The sequence below is a fragment of the Phragmites australis genome, chromosome 2 (genome assembly GCF_958298935.1).
Source record: "Phragmites australis chromosome 2, lpPhrAust1.1, whole genome shotgun sequence".
NCBI lineage: Eukaryota > Viridiplantae > Streptophyta > Magnoliopsida > Poales > Poaceae > Phragmites > Phragmites australis.
Window position 1 is genome coordinate 49,090,683 of NC_084922.1, and position 26,086 is coordinate 49,116,768.

Genomic DNA, 26,086 nt, shown 5'->3' on the forward strand with positions numbered 1-26,086 from the left:
CAAGAAGCAACAATACTCATGATAGTGCATGCTTTGGTTGTGATTTGTGAATATCATCATGTCAGGTGAGATGAGGCAGAACAACATCTACACCCACAACACAAACACAGAGAAAGAAAGCCTCCAGTAGGAAAGCCTCCAGTAGGCAGCATATCTCTTCTCTTTCTGCTGCTCCTGGCTGCCTACCCTCCTTTTTTTCCTTGCTCCATGCATCCATCCCTTTCCCAACTTCTGTACTTTTTCCCTGCCTCCACCCCCTACAAAAGGTGAAGGAAGGGGGGCAAGCCCTGCACTTAGTCCTTCTCAGCCCTCACATGCCCTGTTATGTTAAGTGCAGTGCAGCTAACTAGCTGAGCCTGAGCTCCTCCCCCTCCCATCTATAATACTGTAGTATCTCACTTGGTGCAGAAGGAAAGCTGCACTCAGCTTCCACCCCCACTAAAAAGAACAAACCAATCCTCAAGAGGCAAAGGCTAGGTTAGCAAAGGCACCAGCTAGCACTCCAACAGCAAGCACCAAAGAGGGGGAAGCTCTCTGATTGGTTTTGCTCTTCTGCTGCTTTCCTTGCTCTACATGGAGGAGTAGTTTTTTTTTCTTTCAATATTGCCACATCTGTTCTTCTCACCTACGCAGTAACCTACTCTCCCCAACCACACACACCTCACTTCTCTCTCTATGTTACTGGCATTGGTAAATTAAAGTGAGTGAACAGTGCAGCTGAGTGAGAGGTGAGGTGAGGCCCCCTCTCGGCAATTATTGCCACCTTTGCAGTTTGGAGTCCTCCAATAGGAGTCTCCTCCTCTTCCTGTGCCATCTGCAACCACTGTCCCCCTTCTCTCCCTGCCAATATATCTGCTGCCTGGTTGCTCAGGCTTTTGAGGGGTCGGTGCTTGCTTCCTGCATCCATCCATTCATCAATCCACCCATCTCCTCTTGCTGCTTTTAACCACTGCAGCTGGCTCACTGCGAGCCTGATCCGTTCCTGAGAAGGCCTTTTTTAACGCACCATCGCCAGCGAGGGCAAGCAAGAAACCGGCCATTCTTGGTGAGTCCCGAGAAGATCCCGAGATATATATACGTGTCTAGTGGTGGTGGTGCTCGTGCTTGTCGTGCCTTCTTGCATGGATTGGGACGCCAAGATGATGCCTTCTTGGGACCTCGGCACGGTGGTCGGCCCGAGCAGCGGGGGCGGAGTCGTTGCCGCCGGTGGCGGGGCGCTGGACCTCAAGCTGGGCGGCCCGACGAGCTGGAAGGCGGCGGCCGCTGTCGCGGCTGCTCCGTTGCCGCCGCCGCCGCCGCCGTCGTCCGCGCCGGCGAAGCGGCCGCGGGCGGTGCAGGCGTGCTCGGTGGAAGGGTGCGCGGCGGACCTGTCCAAGTGCCGCGAGTACCACCGCCGGCACAAGGTATGCGAGGCGCACTCCAAGACGCCCGTCGTCACCGTCGCCGGCCAGCAGCAGCGCTTCTGCCAACAGTGCAGCAGGTACATACGCTCATCGACCACGCCGATGCATTACTCTTGGATTCCTTTCTTTAAACTCATGATTGTTTTTTGTTTTTTGCTCGATAATTTACAAGCTTTAGTGTCGATGAGTTTCGGATGGGTAAATTTCGTGGTAATTACTAGTGCTGCTGCTGTGCACTAAGCGCGGTCGTTTAGGAAAGAGCTGCTTGGGCGACCAACAACTCGCTGTCAGGTTTAAGCAGTTCCTGTCCCTTTGCTATCGTGATGTTTGGCGCTTGCAATTGATTGACGACGTGCACCAGCCAAAACTTCTGGTATCCATCTCTCTCACACGCACGGCCAAATGGCTAACTTAACCTGCTAAACACTGTAAACCCCGCAACTAACGCCGACCAAAGATCTAATTCTTCCAGAAACTCGATTTGGTCAACCAAACTTACTGCAGAATCGAGCACGACAGGTCTATAAAAAAATTTGGAACTTGGAGATTAATCTGAGCATTTTCTGGTCCTGAATTGCTGCAAGGTCTGGGGACCTCTTGCGACACCACCGTTAAGCCGGCTGGTGGCCGCTGCTGCTGCATGCGTACCCGTGCTTTCTAGGTGTCCCTACAACAACACAACGCATGGACTTTCGAGGTCCATGCCTCCCGTCGTTTTCAGGGCTCACTCGGACAATCATTTCCGTTCTGTTCTCCGATGTGCGTGTGTGTGTTCTTGTCGTCGTTGTCGTGAGGAACTCGGCCCTGTGTTTTCCACGTTCCAATTGTTTTCCAACCCTAAAACCTTCGAGATCGGCATGTTCCATGTTCTTTATCTACAGTAGTTGATAGCATGAGGTTGACCTTGACCAGATCGGAGCAACTCAACATCATTTTCTTTGTGGCATCAACTTAATTACTTGTCAGTTTAGAACCTCTGATCATCTGGAAGTATAGCGAATTTCAGCTTACGGATTTGTGCGGTGAGCTCTGATGTGGTTATGATTGGTGGAATTGTGTCTCTTGCAGGTTTCATTTGCTCGGTGAGTTTGACGAGGTGAAGAGGAGCTGCAGGAAGCGCCTTGATGGACACAACCGGCGCCGCCGGAAGCCGCAACCGGACCCTCTGAACCCTAGCAGCTTGTTTGCTAACCACCATGGTAATTCATTCTTCATGAGCATCATGAATGGGGCATTCATTAGCAATTGAACATACGTTTGAAGCGCTGTGACTAATTTCTTTAGGGCTTGCACCTTTTAGATTAAGATCATTATGTGGCACAAATGGAAGCATATATTGTTAAACTTGTAGAATCAAGATTATGCATTTGATTGGTCATGTGCTCTCTCAGCTTTGACATGAGTCCTCATCCCCTTTCAGTTTGACTGGCAGTGGCAGTACTATGCAACAAAACATTTCACACGTGATAGTCATATTATGCAGATTTCTTCCAAGAAGGAGAAAAGAAACTTGACTACCATCAGCCCTGCACTATCATCATGAAACACATGTGTTTAGCCTTGAAATTTATCTGAAGCTGCCTGGAAACAGCCGTGGACCTGTAGTTATCTGAAACCAGCTAATAGCATCATCTTGAAATGTGCTACAGTAGTTGCATTTTACATAAAGCCGTCTACTAACATATGCACAGACGAATCCTCAGAATCTCTCTTATTGTGAAGAGCTTTATCTGAAATAAGCTGATAATACCATGACACCATCAAACAACCCAGCGAAAGCACTTGGAACTCCTCCACGAAGAAACTTACAGTAGATACATGTAATCTTCATGCATTGGTTCATGTTAATCTAGCGTAATGTCATTAGTATTTGCAACACCAATCATTTGAAGGTTGCATCACACAATCATTTTGCTGTGTCCAGGAGTGACAAGATTCGCATCGTACCCGCAGCTCTTCTCCACAGCAGCCATGGCAGAGCCCAAGTGGCCGGTCAGCGCTGTCAAGATGGAGACCGACGCATTCCAAGACCAGTACTACCCGGCGGTTCACCTCAACCACGGCGCCGCCTCTCTCTTCCACGGCAAGGACAGGAAGCACTTCTCGTTCCTGACACACCACGGCGGTGGCGACGCCGCCGCAGCCTTGGGCTGCCAGTCGTTCACCATCACCCCTTCCTCAGAGAGCAGCAGCAAGCAGAGCAATGGCAACTGTGCTCTCTCTCTTCTGTCAGACAACCCGACACCGGCACAAATCACGCTCCCCACAGCACAGCCCCTCGGCGCGGCGCTTCAGTACGGCAATGTAGCACGGCTGCCTGACGGCGGCGACGTCTCGCTCACCGGGATGTCTTATGTAAAGGTGGGAGACAAAGCATCCATTCTGGCCACATCTACCATTCACACTGCAGCAGCTGCTGCTGCTGCTTCTCCCGCTGCTGCTGCTGCTGCTAGTGCAGTTGCAACACAGCTGCAATACCATGGTTACTACCATGTGGATGGTGGTGATCACGGCAACCCAGATGGTGCCGCCATTCAGGCCCTTCCCTCTCATCGTGGTAGAGGAATCCCCAATCAGCTATTCTGATTTATCAGTTGCTAGGCAGTCGCTCTTGTTGTTCACCAAGTATGTCAGTCATAATAGTAGTCTTGATGGTGCTGAGAACTACGACAAGAGATGTCCATTTTTTCAAATTATCCTGATGGTTCTAAACTTCTAATTTATGGAAAATTAACCTATTTATGATTCAGAATTACGTAAACGAGTACTTTCCAAAACTCCTGCATTCAAAGATGTGAAATCTTTGAGGTAATTCTGTTCGTTTTGGTTGGAGTTTACATTTGGCTGTCCACTTGCTTGGGTACAGGAGCTGAAAAGTCAAGAACTAGCCCAAAAAATTGAGGTCACTGATTATTCTAATCACGTGGAGCTGCTTGTTTTTCGCATGCTGGACATGCAAACATCTTGCTGAAGAACAGTGAATAAATTAAGTGTTCTGGACCACTTCTGTAGCTGGAGTTCTAGGGACAAACAAGTTCAAGATTCAGACAAACATGCTACCTATTGCTTATTTTAAATTGGCGCTACTTGTTTCTGTCCACAATCTTGAACGAAGAGATTTTTCAACCAGAAACCCTCCAAAGTCCAAATCTAGTGCATTTTTTGCACATGTCAAGTTAGAATCGTGAATTGAGGATGGTCACGCCATCAATTTAATCTTTAACGTCATCACAAATAAATCATTAACGACCGGAAATCTGCAATTCAAGTTCATTTGGTTAAAAATAGCATTATACGATTAAAATACCTAAAAGTAGTAGTATTCTTATTGTACAGTTCTATCTCAGGAAAAAGGAAAACGATTTCATAAATAATTTTTCTTGAAACCAATTCCATAAATAAAATTTTTGTGAGGTAGCTACTACAAAAGTAAACATTGATGAGTGGTACCCTCTTGTACCATATATATACAGAACATTTGCGTTGCAGAAGGATTGGTTTCGATTAATCCTCTTGTTTTCCCATGTCTGTACTTGTATTGCTCATGGTGTGACATGCTTAATTTTGGGTTCAGGTTTTAAGAAGCTATTCGTATCCCAGCAAAGTACTGCACAAATTCCATAGGAAAAAAATTCTGAAAGGTTCAGAAGATGGAACTGTTATTCACTCCCTTCCATTCTTCTGGCTAGTAAAACTATAGTTCAAAAAAGAAAAAGAAAAAACAGTCCACGGAAGCACACAGGAAGAGCTACTGCATGCACTACTTCTACGTACATGATCCATGGCAACCCAGAAGACATTTTTGTAAATGTAAACCTCTTCTTGGCCTCCTACTCATCTTCACCTCCTAGGCTTCTACATCTTGTGTTCATTCTTGAAACGCTCCCGGACGGCCAGGATGAAAGCCGCCGCCCTCTCGTCGATGTCGTCGGCGGCGTAGGAGGCGCTGGCTGCTGCATCTAAAGGAGAAGGCTTGAGCTGGTAAGGCTGTGTGATACTTACAGCAGAGTTGTTCTGGGCTTTGACGTACTTAGAGTACACCATCACCACTTTCCCCTTGACACCTCTAGCACTAGTCTTCATCTTTGCCTCCATTTGTTGGCTTGGTTACTTGGTTACTTGGTTGTGGATACTTCGCAATGCAGGAGGAGCCTCTATATACAGGTTGGTGTGTGACAGTGTGAGCCATTGCATATACGTCACATCTTTACTTTAGATGCCAGTGGATAATATGCATGCAGCAAGAATCAATGAATCATCATCCATATATTTTCCGAGAACATGCTGGAGATATGTGCATCTTCATCATCCATATATTTGTGTCGCACGATGGAACGTTTATGAACATTCACTGACAAGCGAGTCCCGGGATCGGAAGGGGCCGGTGACAAGGGAGCGCCAGAGAAGCTCGGTAATCTTTTGCAATTGCAGGTCTGCACCATGACAGTACATGGTTGTTCTGTTGATAAGATCCAGATGAGCACCTCCTGGTCAAGGTTCTTGGCCCTCGTTCCTTTTTCCAGATCAGAAAAGATCGCTTTAATTTGGATATACCGTTCGACGATATGTTGCAAGAGATTACTGCAGCAGTTATCATTATCCTCAATAGATTCCTCTCTATCCTTGTGAAACATCCATGAGGCATCACTTGCTCACTAGTTTTGGATTCTGTGTATCAGTTCCTTTACAAGGGACAATAGGCATGGGGTGGCCTCTTGAGTCCAGAGTCTGGTTGGCACTGGTAGTACTGCTTATATACATTAAGAATTACTGTGAAGGACTGAAACTGATGTGCTAATTTCCTGTCAAGGAACAGAAGAATCAAGAGGTGGCTTTTTCTCTAGCATGAAGCATGAATGATGAAAGATCATGGAGGAACTAGGGTAGCCTGAAACTTCTTTGAGTGACCGAAATATCTTTCTTGAAACTTGGAGTTGGGAAGGCTGATAGAGAGAGAGACGTCCGGTCGTCCACTACTCGAGCAGGCGGCACTGGGGGTCCTGCTGCATGATCGGCCGCCCGGCTTTCGCCGGGCTTTTTGGCCGGCAAAAGATGGGGTGCTTTACAGCGTGGTGAAAACCACGTCGACTGTGGTGTGCTCAAGTGTTGGTCCAGCAACTGTTGATCCTCTCTCTCTCTTCGCGACGACTTGACTACAAATAAGTATCCATGGAGACGATAAAAAGCGTCGCCGATGCAGCGAACTTATCCACACCAACGGAGTACATGGCATCTGATTGCGCCTGTCTTTAGAATCTCAAGACGCGACCGCCATGTGATCGTACCCGCGTTCCGATTCTTTGGGGAACCTTGTCCAGCGGCCGGGCTAACTGCTACCAGATGACCATGACCATGGCCATGGCCTAGCTCCACACCATCTAATCTGAGCCTTATCCCTTACTGTTTCCCGATCGAAAACTAGGATCCGTACACTTTGGCTGATGACAAGCGACCCGACACATATCGTCGATATAAAAAACGGAACACGGAACAAAAGAACATCGAAGGAAAAACAACGGAGAGAAGAGGCAGGATGAAGCAACGAACCGAACCATTCAGAAAGCAAATTTTATAGACCTAATTTTATAAAAGATTCTTTCTTATGTGATGATATATGTTTATTTTTTTTTAAGTCTAACTATTAGATTCTCTGTTTGAACGTACTACGTGAAAAAAATTATTAGTGACAGGTGATCATCGATATTAGTGACGGATCCTGTACCTCTCACTCTTATCACGTCACTAATGACCTGATGAGTTGTAACTTTGGCCCGTCACTAGTGACCGATGAATATTTTTCGTATTTTTTTATGTAAAAAAGTCAAAAAAATATTTTTTTTCCCGAGCTATCCCAACGTAGGTCTATCCCATATGCCTCACAAGCTATATTTTTTTACATTTTTTTCAAGTTTGTATTCCATGAGAATTGAACCCGTGACTTCCTCCTCACACGTGTAAACACCTTACCACCTCTGCTATCATGTAGTTATGATAAAAATCACATATTTTAACCTTTTAACCTTATTTACCAATGATCATTAGTGACGTATCATAACTATGATCCGCTACTAATGACTAATTTTGTCAAATTTCATCAAGTGTTATAATTTAACAGTGACCCGGAGTGAATTCAATAAAATAGGCATAATTAATTGGCAACAATTTACTAATTAATACAATTTAATATTAGGAATCTTGCGAATTTTCACAAATATATTGTTCGTTGAATTTTAAAATTTTAACACAAATACTTCGATACTATATTACTTTTTGATTGAATTCAATAAAATAGGCATAATTAATTGGTAACAATTTACTAATTAATACCATTTGATATTAGGAGTCTTGCGAATTTCAAAAATATATTGTTCGTTGAATTTTAAAATTTTAACATAAATACTTCGGTGCTACATTACTTTTTGATCCTCAAATTTTTTTTTTTCAAACCATTGGTTCTAAATTACGAATAATTTAATAAATACCGTACTTTAGTGTAACACGTAATAATACAATCTTACAATATAATCTTACATACATCATCTTAACTAGAGTACCGATATCTAATTTTTACACACACATAAATTTTATTTTCTTAACCTAATACGACAATAATTAATACAAATATTTCTACTTAAAATAAATATTTACAAACACCACATTATTTTATTAGTCTATAAATCAATCTAAATATAAATAGATCGATAGACATATATCTAAAAACACAATAAAAAAATTACCTCAACTCTTCTTCCTCCTCCTCTTCTACTTCCTCCTCCTCCTCCTCCTCCCTTCTTCCTCATCTCTTCTTTCTCTTTTTTCTTCTCTCTTCTTCTCCTCTTTGCTCGCATGCTCCCCTCTACGCGATCGCAACCGAGATGATGCGGATGCAAACGAGACGGCGCGGCGTGTGAGCGCAAGGCCGCGGTTATATATGTATTTTTCGCTATCTCGTACGGCGAAAATACAGTTTTAGCCTTACGGTTTGGCGACAACTAATTTTCGTTAAATCATATGACGAAAATTATCTCGTAATTACAGCCATGCATTCTAGTGCTGTCGTCGACGCCATTTTAGCAATTTTCACTATACCGGTGAAATCTTGTTTTCGGTATTATTTCAGAAATATCAGTAAAAAATGTAACATTAAAAAAAAATCGAGTTACAGAGCTGAACTAGCTCTTTCGTCCAGCTCTAGACGTGGTGTACAGAACCACACCGCCTGGCGGCGGCCCCCACACCCCCGTCCCTCTCATCCCTCTCCACACCTCGCCCCGCCCCCCTCTTCCTCCCCTCCACTCCCATCACCGACGTGACGAGACGAGATCACGAGAGGGTGAGGCGAGGCTACGGTTCCCACCGCATCGCATCCGAACAAGGTGATGGCGCGGCGCGGGCGCGTTCAGCTGCGGCGGATCGAGGACAAGGCGAGCCGGCAGGTGCGCTTCTCCAAGCGCCGCGCGGGGCTGTTCAAGAAGGCCTTCGAGCTCGCCCTCCTCTGCGACGCCGAGGTCGCGCTCATCGTCTTCTCCCCCGCCGGCAAGCTCTACGAGTACTCCTCCACCAGGTTCCCACCCCCGCCCCGCCTCCCTCCCCCTCTAATTACTTGCTCGTCGAAGCAAACTAAAGCAGGGGGAAATGGAATAGTCCCACCCAATCGATCGAGCAGTAGGGTACGGTGATCTTCGATTCGCTCGCTCCGATCTCATTTTGTAATCCCGCCGTTCCTCCACGGCCTCTCGTTCGCGCTGGCGGCCGACCACCTGCCTTGCGTGACCTGACCCCAAGCGGCGTCGCTTGTAGTACCACCTTGCATGACCCTGTTTAGGATCCTCGTTCTGCCTGCCACTGCCACCCGCGGCGCCGCCTGCCCCTCGAGCTTGTTCGGGACCTTATCCTCCTCTGGGGCCTCGTGTTCGCTGCTCCTATGGCTCTCCAAGGATCAGAATCTGATTTCACCCCTTCGAAGTCACCGTGACTTCACTCCAAACCGGAAAATATTGCATAACTAACCCGAAAACGTTGAACTAGTTACGAAACCAAAAAACATTACATAACTAACCGGAAAACGGTGAACTCTAGTGGAATTGAGATTCAATCTTGGACGTCGATCAAAGATTGGATGACTCTTAGAGTGAAGTCACTCCTTCGTAGGAGTGAAGTCAGACGATCCTAATCCGGCTCTCCAATGGCACGGAGCGACGGTTCCACCTTGCTTTTCTGCACGTACAGGCACACCGCACAGGTGCACGCCTTGCGGTTTGCACCGCCATTTAAGTGGTTCATTTTTCTTCCCCTTATTTGGAGTCATGCGGGAGGAATATTTACCATCGACTATTGCCATGGAAGCTTTCCAACAACTCTAAGAGCTTGTTAAGACTCAAATACAAAATTTGTACTCCCTTAACTGCTCGACAAGAAATAATTCAATTGCTATGAGATCCAGTACATCCTTTGCTTCTCCTGCTAAACCCCAGTGCAACGAACTAAGTATGGAATCCAAATTATTGTTCTTGAATTCTGATATATGAATCAAAGAGCCAAGGTCTTCTCTACCTTCCATTCCGAGAAAAAGAAATTTAGAAAAATACGGATGTTATTCTAGAAAATTAAGTTTACCAGTGTACTTGTTTGATAGAACATGGGCGCTTGACATAATCCTGTAGTTCTAGACACAAACCCATTTATTAGCTTATTTGCATAGAAAATGAACATCCAAATGTGTGCTGGTTTGTCTCTCATACACTAAACTTGAAAAGCACAACGGTGTATCGAAGTTTAGGATCTAATTCATATACCCCCCCCCCCCCCCCCTAACACACACAAAAGGTCTTAATGATTTTTAAGAAGTCATTATAAATTGATTTTCCAGGAGATCGTTACAAGTTGATCTGATGTCCCGGTGCCATGTTTTTCATTTTCAGCATAGAATGTACATATGACCGCTATCAGCAATTTTCGGGAGCAAGAAGAAATGTGGATGGAGGAGATCAAAATAACAAAGATGTAAAGATCTCAATTTGGTTTTTTCAATTCATAACTTACAGTCCAATTTTAGATATGGAATCTGTAGCTGCCAAAGCTATGATCGTATTGTGGTGTCCATCAGTCTTACTTATATAATGCTACACTTGCCACCACTATGCTCAATATTCTGTTTGCACCATACATAATGTTCTGTTTGAGGTGAAGTACCCAAACAGCAATATTCCAGTGTACAATGTATGCACAGGACCAGAAAAGGCTATAATATGACTGTTTTGATAAATGTAGCTGACTAAGATATTTGGCCCAGAATCAGGATGAAGCTTCTTCAGATTTACAGTCGAGGCTTAAGGACATCGCAACCTGGTACCACTAAGTTTTCTGTTTCTGCCGACCTTTTTTGGTTTGTTCGTCCATGATAAAATGAAAATGTACCAAACCTGCAGGTCTGTCCAAAATAATGCTGACGAGTCAGATGCCAATGAACTAGAGAAACTGGAGAAACTGCTGGCAAATGCTTTAAGGGATACAAAAACCAAAAAGGTTCACTTAAATAGCATTGCTTTCTGCCCTCATTGCCCTTGATTTAGATAAAGATCACTCCAAAAATGTGGGTCTTTTTGGTAGGTAGTTCAGTACCTCCAAAAATAACGTGATTCCCCGTTGTTTGGCTTTGTCCTTTCATTTCAAGCTGTACATTATAACAGTACATGTATGCTCCCTGGTGGTCTCTCAACATTACTTTTTTCTATCCTGATGACCAGATATTGCTATTATCCTGTGTTGCATGGTTTGATGAAGTCTTATCCTATTCCCAATTTTCAAGCAGATGAGAAAATGCATTTGATGAAATAGACTATTTGCATCTAGAGGCGATGTGTTGGTCCTTTGGCCAATAATAAGCTGATAATAAGAGAACACAGAGCCATGTTTCTTTGAATGTGGCTAATTGTTAGTTGGATTTTTTAAGTGTGGCCTAAGCATTAGCACCTTGTATATGCGCATATTTCACACTTAGACATGCTAGTACTGCTCCGGCCTCTTTTTTTTTTAAAAAAAAGGAAGAAAGAAAGAAAGCCATGCTAGTATTGCACAACTATGTAGTGAGCAATCTAACCTCAATGAAGAAATGGTGGACCTTCCATGAAAAGTCCTGTTAGAGAGCTCAACTCTGTTAAGGAATGGTGCGAACAAGTTATGTAGGAACCGACCTGAGATAGCAAGATAGCCAATGTCAAGAAATATTCTGGCCATATTCGAATTAAGCTTCCTTGTGGTATGATTGGGACGACAAGTGGATTCTGCTGCCTTAATATTCCACACCATTGTTAAGCTAGACACAGCATAGGTGTATAACCTGAAGCTTGAAATGATAGCTAAGGAACACTCATCAGAATAAAGCTTAGTCAGTCATTCTGCATAATTGCTAAATGCAACTAAGTACTCCCGACATGTTAAGATAAAAGTTGCTTCTCTGATGAAATGCAGATGTTGGCGAAACAAAATAGTAGCTGTCCTGGCGGAAGTTCAAGCAGCCAGAACAGCAACGGATCTAGGATACAGGAGTACTGAATGGCTTGAGCACAGCGCAAGGCAGCGCCTGACTTCTGTGCAACTGGCGAATGAAATGCATCTGTTGCTACCACCATCTCCTACTATTATTGGGCAGCTAAGATCTCTAGCCTAACCTAACTTGCTTGGGACAAAGGTTTTGTTGTTGTTGTAAGATCTGTCAAGGCCGTTGCGGCAGCGTGTAACCGGGTATGCGAAGTTAAATAAGAGGATGCGGAAATGGTACCGATCATTGCTGAACCTAGCCTTGTTATGTTGTTGTACCTTGTTTTTTCCTAGTACTGCTTGTTAAATGATCTTTATGCCGATAGTGAGTCTTCGTGACTGTTTATGTTTGTTTGGATATATCAATCTGCAGTGACCCTCAAGGAACTGTAGTTTCATGCTCCTCGTATCTCTTGCGACATGCAGCTGCATGGCAAAAGTTTGGTGCTGTAGCTAGGTGGGTGCTTGACAGATCTCTATGCAAGGGGTCACTTCTTTCAGTTGGTTGGTACAAGCTTACATGATTTCATCTGCAAAAAATGGGTGGCATGTTAAATCTAGTCAAATGGTTTAGCAAGTTCGAGATTGAAACTGTTTCAGATCCTTGGGTTTTTATGATGCCATAGGCCTGAACCTGCCGACACATGACTTCTGCGTTGATGTGTTCGAGATTGAAACTGTTTCATGTAGTATCAGACCTTTCAATTCTCCCTTTTAACCGCAGCAAGAATGACGAGGACCCTGACCAATTCCTGGCAAGTCCAACAACGGTTTACTCGTCGGATACGCAGATAGCTGAGTGCTGATCGATCCCCTGAACATGACGACTATAAAATACTAGTAGCAACGCGATGCGCGGCAAAGATAGGCAAAGAAACAACTGAGTCATCAAGAAGCTGGCGGCGGCGACGTACCTGCGGAGAAATCGAAATCGATACGCAAACCCGACGATTCAGGGCAGCATTGCACGAGACCGGAACACGACGGATAGCCTTCGATGGCCCATTTGTCTTCTCGGCGGCCGCCATCAAATGTATCGCCGAGCCAAAGCCCCCTGAGGCGGTGCGGCCGGACCTGGCCACCGTCCGATGGAGTCCGTGCACCGTCCACCGTGCGACCGACCCATCACGGCTCGCGACCGCCTTTGCGACAGCCTGAGGGCGGCCTACCCGCCGTGCTCTCTCTCTCTCTCTCGTCGGTCGTCAGGTCGGCACCGGAAAAAAAGGCCATGCGTACGGGGGCGCCGCCGTGTCGAGTTGCGGCTGCGGGATTGGCTCCGCTTTTCTGGCGCACAAGTGCGGCGGGCTCGACGGGTGGCGCACATGCCCCCGGGGACAACGGTCGGCCATGTCGACACGCTGGACGGGTCCCCACACGGCATCGTCCCTCCGGCACGAGCGCCGCGCGGTATTTTCACGGGGATTCGCAGTGCTGCTGGACTGCTGCTGCTGTTATGGAGATCGTACGCGCGCAGCTGGGTTGGCAGGAGTGGCAACGCGAAAACGCGGCGCCGCGTTAACCCTTGGCGCGTACGAGGAGTCGGGGACATGCAAGCATGGAGCTTCTGTCCGTTTCGCAAGGCTCTAGTGCTCTTTGCTCGGCCCAAATGATGGGTGGGCCGGCCTCCCCGTGCTTTGCTCGGCCCAAGAAGTTTCCTCATCTCTAACAAACAGTAGGCAACACTTCTAAAAAAAAAACAGTAGGCAACAGAAAAGGTGCAACAAGCTCGAGGCAGCCGGTCCCTATCTTCCACGTCCCCACACGTCACCCTTTCTCCTTTCCCTCATCATTTCCATGGACCCACACGGCAGTGAGACGTACGAGGCGCCACCTCACCACCTCAACCCACTCTGTAGCTCAAAAGGTATCCCTGCCACACGGGTCCCACCGCATGGGCCGACCTGTTAGGAGAAGGGATAACACCAATCAGACGATGCGGCCATGACTCGGCGGCGGATAGGGATGGACGCGTGCGCTTTATCTAATCCGCGCCCCGCCTCCTTGACCCACCCGTACGGCTGCCTATTTCACTGACATGCGGAGCCAGGTACCTGCTTCCCTACGTGTCTGTCGCCGCACCTTCCGTTGCGTGGACCCGGTTGTGGACCGCACCCCGGCTGGAGGAGGCCCCACCTTTGCCCACTGGACCACCGAGGTCTATAAAGACCTGTTCTACGCGCCATCTCCCTGTTCTCCTTTCGTCTTCCTCTTTCCGCTTCAACTTCAATTCGTCCTCTCTTCTGTGTGCTTATCGATCGCCGCTTGCTATTGTTAGCGAGCAAAGTCAAGGTGGTAGGGTCAAATCCTCTCAAGGAAGCCAGCCATGACGGGGACAAGCGGCGACGGCGGCGGCGAGCACTACTCGCGGCTGATCCGCGAACTGTGCGCGCTGCTCCTCACGGTCGTCTCCCCCTCGGCGTCGACGGAGCGGCCGCGGACCCCGGAAGCGACGGCTCCAGGGATGTCGGCGGCCGCGCTGGCGTCGATGTTGCTCGGCGCGTCGATGGCGCTGATGCTGTGCGGGTCGGTGACGTTCGCAATCGGCCTCCTCCTCATGCCGTGGGTCGCCGGCCTCGCACTGCTCTTCGGCTTCGCCGGCGCCGTCTCCACCCTCTCCTCCGGGTTCTTCGGCAAGGCCGCCGTGCCCTGCACGGAGATCTCGGATCTGCTCCCCGATGAGCCCCGTTTCGGATACGCTAGTACCATAGCAGCAGCGTAAATTTGTTTCGGAATTAGGAGTCAAACAGAGTTGGGGATCCCTGTAAAAATGCGTCTTTTGTTGTACATTTATATCGCGAGAGATATCTCTTTCTTAGAGAGATTACTCCGTTTTTATTGAAAGTCAATAAAATTTTCAAACATATAGAACCGAATCAAGTATAAATAAAACACAGCTGAAAAGACCAGTTTACAGATCGAGTAAAAAGGACACAGTTGTACACAAAGATGGAACACCCCTAAGCTAACCAGCAGCCAGCCGTCATCAAGAGCAGGGTATTAGGATCCTAAAGTTTCAGCACATCCGACACAAACGTTGGACTAACTTCTAATAATTTGATCTATTGCACCATTTTTTTCGTCTCTATGGTCACCTTTTCATCAGCTTTGAGAAGAATCTTCCACTTCTACAAGTAAAAAATTTTAAAAAATAGAATGTAAATCGGTGAGGCAGAGAATTTACTTTCTATCATCATTTTATTGTACTCTCTACGAATAGCCAACTCTAAACCCGCAAACAAAAATAGACTTAAATTATGCGATTTCTTAAAGACCAAATTAAACGAATTATGAAGCAAATCACCCATAGATTTAGGCTGTTCCACCCAGCCAAAGCATTCAGTTAAATAGCACCATACAAAACGAGCTATATGACATTTAAACAATATATGATTAGAGGTTTCTAAATTAACACGGTGGCAACATTTCTCACTGCTCTTCCAGCCTCTTTTCTTAAAAATAGATGCAGCTTGCAGTTTATTGTTGGTAGCTTGTCTAAAAAAATATATATATTGAGATGAAGCTTACTATCCCAGATTATATCAGCATACTTGATGTTAATTCCTTCAAAAGTAAGAAATTTGTATAGGAATCTGATGATAAAATTTTCAGATTTATTCAAAACCCAGATTACTCCATCTTCTCAATCACTGAGATGTATTCTATCACGCGAGAGATATCGCTTGTTGATTCCAGGAAAACGTCACAAGAATGAAGTGATTGTTTAACCCCATAATCCCATATCGAGAATTCTGTTCTGATGTATGAATGCATCCATTTTTTTTTTTTTTTTGGCAGAGATGCTACCAATGTTTTCTTCTTTCTCCGCTCAGCAATCAATCGATCGTGCGTATTACCGCACGTCAAGAATTCTTTTTTGTTTGCTAGTCCAAAGATTCATTTTTGTTCTGGTTGTTGAGGAGAAATCAAGATGGTAATAAAGTTTTTTATGACAACACCAATGATATAATTTTTAAATAGTTCCTAAAATCATAAAACTTCAACGCATGATTATTATCATCATCATTATCATTAAAAGATAAAAGTTGAGACATCTTATTGGTGTGTGTTTATCTGCCGTTTTCTTGAGCAGCAGGATCACGAAACATGGTAACGTTTGAACTACAGAGCAGTACAAGTTAGCTACCGGCAATCTCTGCCTGCGTGTGGTGAGAGATGTGCAGAAGCCCGGAGGGGATTGGTTGAGGCTGTTGAGTGTTGAGTGATGGGAGACGGGAGTGTTTGAGTGTGTTCATCGGCTATGATAAGAAGCCATCAACATGTGACCCACGAGTGTGTAAAAGTGTTGTGAAGATAGTTTGCTTGTCACTGTCAGATGATAGGGATTACTGAGCTCCCTGTAACCTTCGCCACCTGCCTGAGCTGTCCCTCCATTGTGGTAGCTGCATAGCAGAAGCAGGAAGCAAGGTGAAACAAAAGTGGCCGTTTGAATTTTGTTTCTGCTTAACCCATTGACTAGCTCATTATCACAGTGATGTTTTGCTTCGCCGTCTTTTGTCTCTAACCTGAGTATTCAGCGTTCCAGCTTGTAAAGTTCAGTCTCTGCCTCTAATGGCATACGCTTTGCTCTGATCATAATGCTTTGTCATGTGATGTTACAAATTAGCTAACTCACTGTTCAAATCTCACATGAATGACCCGTATATCTCTTGCAATTTGTTTTTGGGTACTACTACTTGCATATAGACAATTTGGAATTTTTATATCAGTTGACTCTTATGTCACGTTCTCGAAAAAAGTTGACCCGTGCCTGTGCATAAGGAGCTGCAGGACATCTGTATTATCTGCATTACCTGAATTAGTATGCCGTCAGAAGATACGGCAGTAGGATCTGTTGTGGATCGTATTCTGAGACATCATTATGCAGTCACTCTTTTTGTCCACCAGTTCCTGATGTAAGTAATGTGATCTTTAGCCTCAGCTCCGCTGTTTCTGAAGCAATATGCTGCATTGCAACGGAGATATTTGGATACCTCAATTGGAAGGCTACCCTTATCAGGCGACATTACACAGAAAGTAGTAAATTAACATCTCAGGTGAAGGATACACTCCATTCTCTGCAGAAACCATTCATGTATGGATCAATGCATATCTTCGTCTTCCCCTGTTCTTTGCAGAGCTAGCCTAGAAACACCCTACACAACTTCAGGCTTCAGTCTTGGGGAGCTGGTTTCAGTTGTACTAATTACTACTCTACAAGCAATTGACAGCTCTTTGCTTCCGAAAAAGTAATTGACAGGTCAGGTGAAGGATATGTTCTCATAAGTTAATTTCTAGCGAAATGAATTAAAAGTTGATAAGCTGATTGAGATAAGTTTTTCTGAAAAGCTGATGTGTTGATACTCTAAAAATTAAGTCCATAAACTAATCATTTTTCTCCAAAGACACAAACAACCTAAAAAAAACTCATAAATTTCAGCTATGTCAAATAGGTTCATAAGCTAGTAGAGCTGCAATATGGTCGGAGAATGAATCCAGCTAAAACGTGTTGTCTTTAAGCCTTTTTTTCTGGTTAAGCTTACTACTACTAGCTATTACGCTCTGTCGCTTGCTTATTTCCTTTGGCCCAAACCATCGCAAAAGAGCAATCTGTGGAGCCCTCTGCAGACTGTAAAGCAAAAGCACTAGTATTAGGCCCCGTTTAGATAGGATATTGCTTTAGAGTTTTTAGCTAAGCTAAGAAAACGACTTCTACTGTTGAGTTTTAGTTTTTTTTTTTTACAATAAACTTTTAACTTTATAGCATACTAAAAGCTAGATAATTTTCTCTCAACCTGTTTCTTAGCCGGTTAAAAGACACTAAAAGGCAAAACCAAAACCTAACCCTTTAAATAGCTTCTGACTTTTTTTCATAGAAAAGCAAAAAAAAAATTCCAAAGGGGGGGCCTATATTTCCTTGCTTCGCCCACAAGCAGAGCATGCATTCCTTCCTTCTCCACAAGCCAACCAGCCAGGCGCCAGCCGTCGGTAAGCAACCTCACTACATATGCGTCATCTGCTAACTTAGCTCGCTGAGTGCATTGACACATACATCGTAGTCCGATACAAACATCACAGCACACTGGGTACATTGGTAGAGCTGCCAGGAAGCGGCTGTTAGGCAGGCTGGTGATCGAGGTCGAGGTGCTGTTACCTACACCGCAGTACGTAGTACTTACTGGTAGGGAAGAAGGATGAACGGCGGCGTCGGCGTGGCGCCTCAGCCGAGCACCGACTGGGGCCCCATCATCGTGGCGGTGATCCTGTTCGTGCTGCTGTCGCCGGGGCTGCTGTTCCAATTGCCCGCGAGGACACGGGTGGTGGAGTTCGGCAACATGGGCACCAGCGCCATCGCCATCCTCGTCCACGCCATCATCTTCTTCTGCCTCCTCACCGTCTTCGTAGTCGCCATCGGCGTCCACGTCTACGCTGCCTAGCCTTCTTTCGGACGGTGTGATTCTGTAGTTTTTTTTTTTTGTTGAAGGAAACCGCACAAGATATTGTCTGTTTTTATTGGTATAGTAGGGGGAAAATACAAGAAGATAGTCTTAGAAGGCTATAATCAGGACGGGAAAAAAATGTGATGCTGTAATCACTACGTAGTTTGCTCGTTTAATCGGTCCAATTTGTATTAGGATTTAGGAGTACTCATTTGAGCAGAAACGGCAGAGTTGTTGAATGCCGAGGAGTTGCTCATCTGCTCTCTGTGTTTTAAGCTGTTGAACAGAACTTTGGCTTCTGTTTTGGCAATTCAATGTTGCTGACGTTTCACTTTCACTTCCTGCTGGAAAGGATTCTGCGTACGTGTGTTGCATTGTTCTCGTGACAGCTAGTCACAGGATTCATGTGCCATCGACGATCGATCCGTTCGGTGCTCCGTTCTTTCAGAAGGGGAGTAGGAGCTCCAAATGCCAGATCATATTGACGAAACTAGCGTAAAGGGACGGCCGAACTCGTTGCGGCGGGACTGTTGGCATCAAATGCACGTGTGTTGTTCAACTGGAACCAGGTCAAGGCTTAAGTGCCACGCCAAATCAGAGGCTCCTATATATACTTGAGTTTCAATTTGTTGACAGTAATCATGAAATTATTAGTCTTACCACGGTTTGTCAAACAAAAAAAAAAGATGAATTTGATCATCTTAGACACCTATTTGGTTTCGACTCTCGTGTCACGTGAGAGCTGGGAAGAGCATAAAGTATTCTGGCATATCGATACCAGGTGAGAGCAATCAAACGACTAGTGAGATTTCGACACAAGATAACAAACCAAACGATACCTTTCCCTTCCCGTATAGCACAATTGGTCACGAAAGAGGAAATTCCACCCGATCATGCAGGCGTTTGACTTTTCAAAATCATTTATTTGTATTGAGATTCGTCCTATATAAATAGATAAAAAATCATAAGATGAATGAAATATTCAATGGATAAATAATTATCCAATAAAAGGAGTGGATGGCCGAAATATCTCATTTGTCCAACCAATTGAGTTTTCTTTCCCAATCGGCCACCGCCCGCCGCCCGGCGCTCCCGGCCTCACGCCCCTCATCTGGACCCACTCGTCAGCCACCCTCTCACCCACACGCACAACCCCACGTGGCCCAATGAGCAGGCACCAGCCAGTGCGCGCGCAGCAGCAGTGCAATCACCCCCACGCGCACCGAAGCGACTCGTCAAGTCGCGGCCCATCGTGCGCGCGTCCGTTTCCGAGTGGGGCGTCCGTCAGCGCTGTTTCCGAGTCGCTCACGTGTGGGCTGGCGCGCTGCATGTGGCCGGTGGGAGCCCAGCGGTGCGCCCGGAGGCCCACATGCTTCTCATTTATACTGAAACCGATGCTTCTCCCATTGCTTTGTATACCAGCCTCGTGTAACTTTGGATATTGTATTTTCGTTCTTTATTTTCCTAACAAAGTTTATCATGCACATTAATCTAAACATGTGAATCTAACAAAACTTATACTGAACATGATATACTAAAAAAGAAGTTATCCTCAGTGAGTTTAGATAACTTATTTTCAGTAGATTTTTTGCATGTTATAATGTATTAGTTATTGAGATAACTTATGTTTGAAAAGTTTGTGGTACACTTATTGTGGATAGATTTTTTTAAAACGTTTTCAGTCAACTTATCTCAAAGAATAGTTATCTTGAATAATTTTCTAGGTAATATTTGCTTAGATAATTTATCTGACAAACTTATACAAATAAGTTATATCGAATAAGTTGTCAACTTTTAAGGTTTATGGATAACTTTTTTTATATACTTTATTGCGAATAAGTTATACAAATAAGTTATCTCGAATAAGGTAAAGTTATCCTGAATAAGTTTTCTAGATAATGTTTGTGTAGATAAGTTATTTGACAAATTTATATAAAAAAGTTATATCGAAAGTTTTATATAAAGGATTTCTGATAACTTATATCGATTAAGTTTTCTAGATAACTTTGTTTGCAAAACTTTTTCTATTAACTTTGTATTTAAAACGATACATTGAATAAGTTATGTTCAAACAATATTTGAAATAAGGTACGTCGAAAAAGTTATATCATTCTTTTTGAATAAGTTATCTCTGAATAAGTTTCATATATAACTTACAATGAATAAGTTATATTATATTTTGTTAGTTTTCTTTTTTGTTTTTTACTTATGTATCTAAGTTTTTTTTTGTTCCCATACAGATTTTAGAGAAAAAGTGTAGATTAAGAAGACACTGTTTTCATTTGAACTATGTTCTAACAGTGTGTTTCGCTAGTTGTGTTCTAAGTTTTTTTGAAACGTTTTTTTACACTGTACTCGTTTTATTATTATTTTTTATGGTCTCCGACAGTTTGTGAAGTAATGTGATTTTTACCTTTTATTTTTGTTGTTTTTATTGGAAGAAATTTTTGTTAGTCAAACTCATTAAAAGTAACTGGAATTGATTAAAAATAGATATTTAATTAGTTCTAATTAACTCACCTCCCTTTATTACTTCGCACGGCGTAAAGAGAAAACGATGTGCGCGATTTGCTAGGACCGAGTTACTCTAACTTTAAAGTTATCATAACTTTATCATTGACATATAAAGCTATAAATCATCAATCTCATACGTCAATGATAAAATTATGATAATACTGGCATGGTTTGCTGCGGCAAATTTGTAAGCGGTGGAGTGGTTTAATTAGTGGGAAGCTACAAAACGAAAAAAAAAAAAACAGCTGTCCGAGTCGTGCGCGCGCCGTGCTGTGTTGTCCGGTTGCTGTCGGAAAAGTTGCGAGGAGGCTTCCCCGCGAGCCCCACCCTCATTTAAAAAAAAAAAAAAAAGACACGGGAGCCCCAAATTAATCCGCCTTTTCCCACCATCCGTCGAGCTGAAAAAGGGGAATCTGGAGAAATTCCATTGGCCGAGGAAATCCAGCCGCACGCCGCGACCTTCGCTTCCGTCTCCGGCCTGCGCCTCCCCTTCCCCATCTTTGTGGGAGCTCCCGATTCGAGGGAGGGGACCACTCGCCGCCTCCTGCTCCGCCGCGGATCAACGCCGTCGCCGATCGGAGGCCCTTGCTTCCCCCGGGGGCGGCGGCGGGAGATGGACGGTGGCACGGGGGCAGGGGGGCACGGCTCCGGCCGGAGGAGCGTCTCCTCGTCCTCTGGCTCCAGGAGGAGGGGGGCGCCCGCTGAGAACGGTCACGGCCACGACGGCGTCGGCTCCAGGCGGTCATCCGCCTCCATCTCCCGGGGCGCCTCATCGTAAGGATTCGCAGCATCGCCTTGTTCATTTTGCTGCTATTTTTTTTGTTATCCGTAGACCGTACTTAGCGTCCCTGTTGGATTGTGTGCTATCTAGTTGCGGAGAAGCTTCGATTCAAGCGTTTGTTTGGTGATGTGATGCGTGATGATATGGAATGGAAGAGTAGCTTCCAGGTCTAGCTCTGTTTGGGACTTAGGAACTTGGCTTAGGCTAGATTTGGATCGATTTTATGGAATCGAGAGTGATTAGGATATTTTTATCAGCAAGCAACACGATTCCTTCCATTTGCATTAGAAACTGGCTAAATCCCATTGCCCTGTTACAACCATGTACATACGCATGATTCTGATTCTGTAATTTTGTGTTACGTAAAGTACACGTTTCACTAAGAAGCAAGCTTGGCTCCAAAACGACATTGATTGCCATCAAACTGTGCCTGGTCAACCATTGTTGCTCTATGAAATGGATAAAATATAGTCCTACTATGTGAAGTTCATAGCTTAACCGCCTCACAAAATGCTTTTCAGGTCTATGACCAGCGAGAGAACTGTGAAGAGGCTCAGATTGTCCAAGGCACTGACAATACCTGATCACACAACTGTGCATGAGGCTTGTCGGAGGATGGCCTCTCGCAGAGTTGATGCCGTGTTGCTTACCGACTCCAATGCTTTGCTATGTGGGATCCTTACTGACAAGGTGAGGAAGATGTCTCATCGCTTTACATGCTCCGTTTTGCTGTCTTGCAGAGTCTTGATTTCTCACTATATGCCGCCTTTCGTCGACCGCTATTAGGACATAACCACACGGGTGATTGCTCGTGAATTGAAGATGGAAGAGACACCAGTTTCAAAGGTCATGACTAGAAACCCGGTTTTCGTTCTCTCTGACACACTTGCCGTCGAGGCATTGCAGAAGATGGTGCAAGGTGTGTAGATGTCCTGAAAACTTTTGGGTACATTCGCTGCAGACTGTAGCTTTCTCAATGTTGCCTGAAAAGTATCATTTGATTCCAGGTAAGTTCAGACATTTACCTGTTGTGGAGAATGGTGAAGTCATTGCACTGCTGGACATAGCCAAGTGCCTGTATGATGCTATTGCACGAATGGAAAGGGCAGCAGAGAAAGGAAAAGCTATTGCCTCTGCTGTTGAGGGTGTAGAAAAGCACTGGGGAACAGCTGTATCTGGTCTGTATGTCCTTTCTCCTCTTCATTCCTTTTGTGAAAAAATAATTGGACATTCTATTTCACTCTACCCTTCTCTTTATGTTTGACATGTATTGGCACTTGTATGATTAACTTTATTGCCTCTTTAATTCTTTCTCCATTTATTTTGCAGGTCCCAACAATTTTATTGAAACTCTTCGAGAGCGGATGTTTAGGCCATCACTGTCTACCATTATTTCTGAGAATTCAAAGTAGGTAATATACTATCTTTTTCAAAATGAGTACCTTTCTGAATTATTTAAAGAATTCAAGAGCCATTACTGAATAACTTAATTGCTGACCTTGATTTCTTAGAGTAGTCACTGTTGCGCCAACAGACACGGTGTTGACAGCATCGAAGAAAATGCTGGAACTGAAAGTGAGTTCAGCAGTTGTAGCAATTGAAAACAAGCCTGGGGGAATTCTCACGTGAGTACCTTTACTCGATCTAATTATATCAGTGAACTCATGTTTATTTCTACACCTGCATCAAATTGATAGCTGCTGCTTTGTTTTCTACGACAGCTCTAGAGATATATTGATGCGTGTTATTGCCCAAAATCTTCCTCCTGAGTCAACTACAGTCGAAAAGGTAAGTCTCAATATGAATTATCTTCATATCATTATCCAATTGCATTTCATTCTTCTGTATCTTCTCTTCAACTAACATGTCACCATGTTTGAAACTCCTTTAAACAGGTCATGACTCAGAGTCCTGAATGTGCCACGGTTGATACCCCAATCCTCGACGCCCTTCACACAATGCATGATGGAATTTTTTTACATTTGCCTGTTTTAGACAGGGGTGCGTCTATGAACTATTTCCTAATTAAGTATGGCGATCCTTTTTAAGACTGTTACATTAAATTGTAAACAAGTTTTGACTTTATGCAGATGGAAATGTTGTAACTGTTGTTGATGTTCTTCACATAACTCATGCTGCAATTGCAATGGTGGGTGGCAACTTCCTTCTGCTTGAATATAGTTTAGAATATTTGTGTTCCCTTGTGCATATACTCTCACCGTTCAGAAATAGTAGTCATATTTCTTTTTAGAAAAGTCAAACTTTGTGTACTTTGACTAACATTTAATCAAATTATAAGAATGTCTAGTGTATAAAAATTATACAATTAGGTTCACAATTTAAAATGGTTTCACACTATATAGGTTTTGTAGCTATAAATGATATATTTTGAGAGAAAACCTTAGTCAAAATCTAACTTCGAAGACCGAGCCTAAAAGAAATAGGCATAATATTTCTGAACGGAGGGAGTATGTCACTGGTGGGAGTAGATTTTCCTGCTCACAGTTGGGGCGTGCCTGATAATTGTTTTGTGTTTAGGTTGGAAACAGTGGAGGAACTGGTTCCGAGACAACATCTGCCATGATGCAGAGGTTCTGGGATTCAGCTATGTCCATTGGACCTCTTGATGACGATGATGACTCTAGAAGGTTAGTTTCTCCTTTGCATCTCGTCCTTCTGATGGCACTGTCATGAATTTTCTATGGCTAAACGATTAAAAACTTTCTCAGTGAAGGATCAACGAAAGTGGCATCTGAGGCAACAGATATAGGAAGATCAGCTTTTTATACAGCTTCTGGTTTATCAAACACATTTGGGTTCAAGATTCAGGATAAGCAAGGCAGGATGCACAGATTCAACTGTGGTATGTATCGCATCTTAATTTCATGCTAAATGAAATTATTTCATGAATGTTTTTCCCCCCCTTTTTTTTGGCTAAGTGATTTACATTGCTTCACGTGTTTGGAATGTCAGAAACAAGCAGCTTGACGGACCTGATAACTAGCATTTTTCAGAGGGTTGGCGATGACATTGATAGAAGAAACCTCCCTCAAATTTTGGTATCGGCTAAATCTATGCTCCTTTGTCTATATGAAATCACACCCATATCACTGTTTCAGATTTCTAAGCTTTGTTCTTTCCTGATAACACTTCACAGTATGAAGATGAGGACCACGATATGGTCGTACTTTCATCAGACAGTGACCTTATAGCTGCTGTAGACCATGCAAGACAGATCGGTTGGAAGGTAATGCACTCTCTCAAGCGAAGGATAAACTTTTTTTTTCCTGCCAAGGCTCATGTGCACTCCTCTTGTAGAGCCTAAGGTTGCACTTGGATAATGCTGGTGTTGGCCGCCGGAAGAGAGGGGGCGCTTCTTCAGATTTTGAATACGCTGGAAAGGATGCATGGGCTTCCTCGTACAGCGCCGTCGCCGCTGGAGCAGCTCTTGTTGCAGGCCTTGGCGTGATGGCTTACCTGAAAAGGGCAGGGTAAGCTTCCAGACACGACAGGGAGCACGCTTTCGTCTTCACGATACAAATGTAAGGAAAAAATGAATCTGTAATAATATTGTCACGGCAGTGGATGATCGCCTACGTACATGTTGTACACGGTGTTGATCAAATTTTGGTGGTTTAAGTGTCTGTTTGTTTTAGTTTTGGATTCTGGAAAGCAGAATTTAGATTTCAGATTTTAAAAAGCTGGATTGTAAATAGCCGAGGGTCCAGAAGGATTCTGGGATGGATTAAATTTTGTTTTGATTGCGTAATGTCTATAATACCTTTAGTTTTTTAAGTGTATAGTTATGTCTATTTAAGATTTTCTTTTATTGTATATTTTGAGTATAGTATATTTTCTTTCATTGTATATTAAAGTGGTCATACATGAACGTTGAGATCATATCATTGGTGGAGTCCCTTTGAGCTTCTAAATAAACACAAAAGTAATAAAAAAATATCTAAAGTAGTAATTATTACAACACGGATCATCAATGTACCCTTTCATAGAAAACAAAGCATTAGCAATGTTACCATGAAATGCATTCATGTCTCCATCTTCATCTCTTAATGTATTGCTCCCACCTCCTTGGGAAAATTGTTGGCCGACATTTGGAATATAGTTTTCATCTTGATCACATATGTCAAAGTCTTCATCTCTCAAAATACTATCTCAAATGAAGTTGTGAAGAGCCATGCATGTAATAATTATTTTTGTTTGCTTAACCATAGGATAACTCGGCAAGTCCAATAATATTCTCTATTTCATCTTCAAAACATCAAATGATCGTTTGATCACATTATGCAGAGATGAATGTATACGGTTAAATATTTCCTTTTTACCACTAGGACGTAGACCCTGTTGAAATTTCAGTAAATGATACTTCTCCCCTTTGTATGGAGCAAGAAAACACA

The 26,086-nt window shown here is 44.0% G+C and overlaps 5 protein-coding genes and 1 long non-coding RNA gene across 8 annotated transcripts; 5 read left to right on the forward strand and 1 right to left on the reverse strand.

Annotated features, from left to right (window-relative positions):
* The first annotated feature begins 310 nt into the window (after nucleotides 1–310).
* LOC133909487 (squamosa promoter-binding-like protein 2) lies at nucleotides 311–4,158 on the forward strand. Its single transcript, XM_062351936.1, has 3 exons — nucleotides 311–1,480; nucleotides 2,472–2,602; nucleotides 3,328–4,158. Exons 1-3 carry the CDS (start codon nucleotides 1,122–1,124, stop codon nucleotides 3,987–3,989), a joined length of 1,152 nt encoding a protein of 383 aa, XP_062207920.1. The 5' UTR covers nucleotides 311–1,121; the 3' UTR covers nucleotides 3,990–4,158.
* A 4,444-nt stretch (nucleotides 4,159–8,602) lies between these two features.
* On the forward strand, nucleotides 8,603–12,197 carry LOC133909488 (MADS-box transcription factor 51-like). 2 transcript variants are annotated; one of them, XM_062351938.1, is made up of 5 exons: nucleotides 8,603–8,967; nucleotides 10,325–10,406; nucleotides 10,696–10,751; nucleotides 10,832–11,008; nucleotides 11,874–12,005. In XM_062351938.1, the coding sequence occupies exons 1-4, from the start codon at nucleotides 8,783–8,785 to the stop codon at nucleotides 10,968–10,970; spliced, it is 462 nt and encodes a 153-aa protein (XP_062207922.1). In that variant the 5' UTR covers nucleotides 8,603–8,782; the 3' UTR covers nucleotides 10,971–11,008; nucleotides 11,874–12,005. The 2 variants fall into 2 exon arrangements, with proteins under 2 accessions (XP_062207922.1, XP_062207921.1); XM_062351937.1 differs by having other exon boundaries at nucleotides 8,610–8,967; nucleotides 10,832–10,928; nucleotides 11,874–12,197.
* LOC133909489 (uncharacterized) lies at nucleotides 11,160–13,345 on the reverse strand. 2 transcript variants are annotated; one of them, XR_009908398.1, is made up of 2 exons: nucleotides 12,857–13,345; nucleotides 11,160–12,694 (listed from the first exon to the last, which is right to left on the reverse strand). It is a non-coding gene; the product is annotated as an uncharacterized LOC133909489 (long non-coding RNA). The 2 variants fall into 2 exon arrangements; XR_009908397.1 differs by having other exon boundaries at nucleotides 11,160–12,756.
* A 779-nt stretch (nucleotides 13,346–14,124) lies between these two features.
* LOC133910222 (uncharacterized) lies at nucleotides 14,125–14,853 on the forward strand. The gene has a single exon (XM_062352734.1). It carries the CDS (start codon nucleotides 14,266–14,268, stop codon nucleotides 14,659–14,661), a length of 396 nt encoding a protein of 131 aa, XP_062208718.1. The 5' UTR covers nucleotides 14,125–14,265; the 3' UTR covers nucleotides 14,662–14,853.
* A 3,063-nt stretch (nucleotides 14,854–17,916) lies between these two features.
* LOC133910223 (uncharacterized) lies at nucleotides 17,917–18,705 on the forward strand. The gene has a single exon (XM_062352735.1). It carries the CDS (start codon nucleotides 18,134–18,136, stop codon nucleotides 18,374–18,376), a length of 243 nt encoding a protein of 80 aa, XP_062208719.1. The 5' UTR covers nucleotides 17,917–18,133; the 3' UTR covers nucleotides 18,377–18,705.
* Nucleotides 18,706–21,269: 2,564 nt separating this feature from the next.
* On the forward strand, nucleotides 21,270–25,541 carry LOC133909490 (CBS domain-containing protein CBSCBSPB1-like). The gene is made up of 14 exons (XM_062351939.1): nucleotides 21,270–21,667; nucleotides 22,196–22,364; nucleotides 22,461–22,593; nucleotides 22,682–22,852; nucleotides 23,004–23,082; nucleotides 23,186–23,299; nucleotides 23,396–23,462; nucleotides 23,570–23,675; nucleotides 23,765–23,823; nucleotides 24,213–24,322; nucleotides 24,404–24,537; nucleotides 24,648–24,733; nucleotides 24,832–24,921; nucleotides 24,993–25,541. The coding sequence occupies exons 1-14, from the start codon at nucleotides 21,507–21,509 to the stop codon at nucleotides 25,167–25,169; spliced, it is 1,656 nt and encodes a 551-aa protein (XP_062207923.1). The 5' UTR covers nucleotides 21,270–21,506; the 3' UTR covers nucleotides 25,170–25,541.
* Nucleotides 25,542–26,086: the final 545 nt, after the last annotated feature.

Coding starts and splice junctions, on each gene's coding strand:
- LOC133909487 (XM_062351936.1), top strand. CDS start 1,122: ATGGATTGGGACGCCAAGATGATGCCTTCTTGGGACCTCGGCACGGTG. Junction 1,481..2,471: donor TTCTGCCAACAGTGCAGCAG/GTACATACGCTC, acceptor TGTCTCTTGCAG/GTTTCATTTGCTCGGTGAGT. Junction 2,603..3,327: donor CTTGTTTGCTAACCACCATG/GTAATTCATTCT, acceptor TGCTGTGTCCAG/GAGTGACAAGATTCGCATCG.
- LOC133909488 (XM_062351937.1), top strand. CDS start 8,783: ATGGCGCGGCGCGGGCGCGTTCAGCTGCGGCGGATCGAGGACAAGGCG. Junction 10,752..10,831: donor CTTAAGGACATCGCAACCTG/GTACCACTAAGT, acceptor CCAAACCTGCAG/GTCTGTCCAAAATAATGCTG. Junction 10,929..11,873: donor GGGATACAAAAACCAAAAAG/GTTCACTTAAAT, acceptor GATGAAATGCAG/ATGTTGGCGAAACAAAATAG.
- LOC133910222 (XM_062352734.1), top strand. CDS start 14,266: ATGACGGGGACAAGCGGCGACGGCGGCGGCGAGCACTACTCGCGGCTG.
- LOC133910223 (XM_062352735.1), top strand. CDS start 18,134: ATGAACGGCGGCGTCGGCGTGGCGCCTCAGCCGAGCACCGACTGGGGC.
- LOC133909490 (XM_062351939.1), top strand. CDS start 21,507: ATGGACGGTGGCACGGGGGCAGGGGGGCACGGCTCCGGCCGGAGGAGC. Junction 23,083..23,185: donor ATTATTTCTGAGAATTCAAA/GTAGGTAATATA, acceptor TTGATTTCTTAG/AGTAGTCACTGTTGCGCCAA. Junction 23,824..24,212: donor CTCATGCTGCAATTGCAATG/GTGGGTGGCAAC, acceptor TTTTGTGTTTAG/GTTGGAAACAGTGGAGGAAC.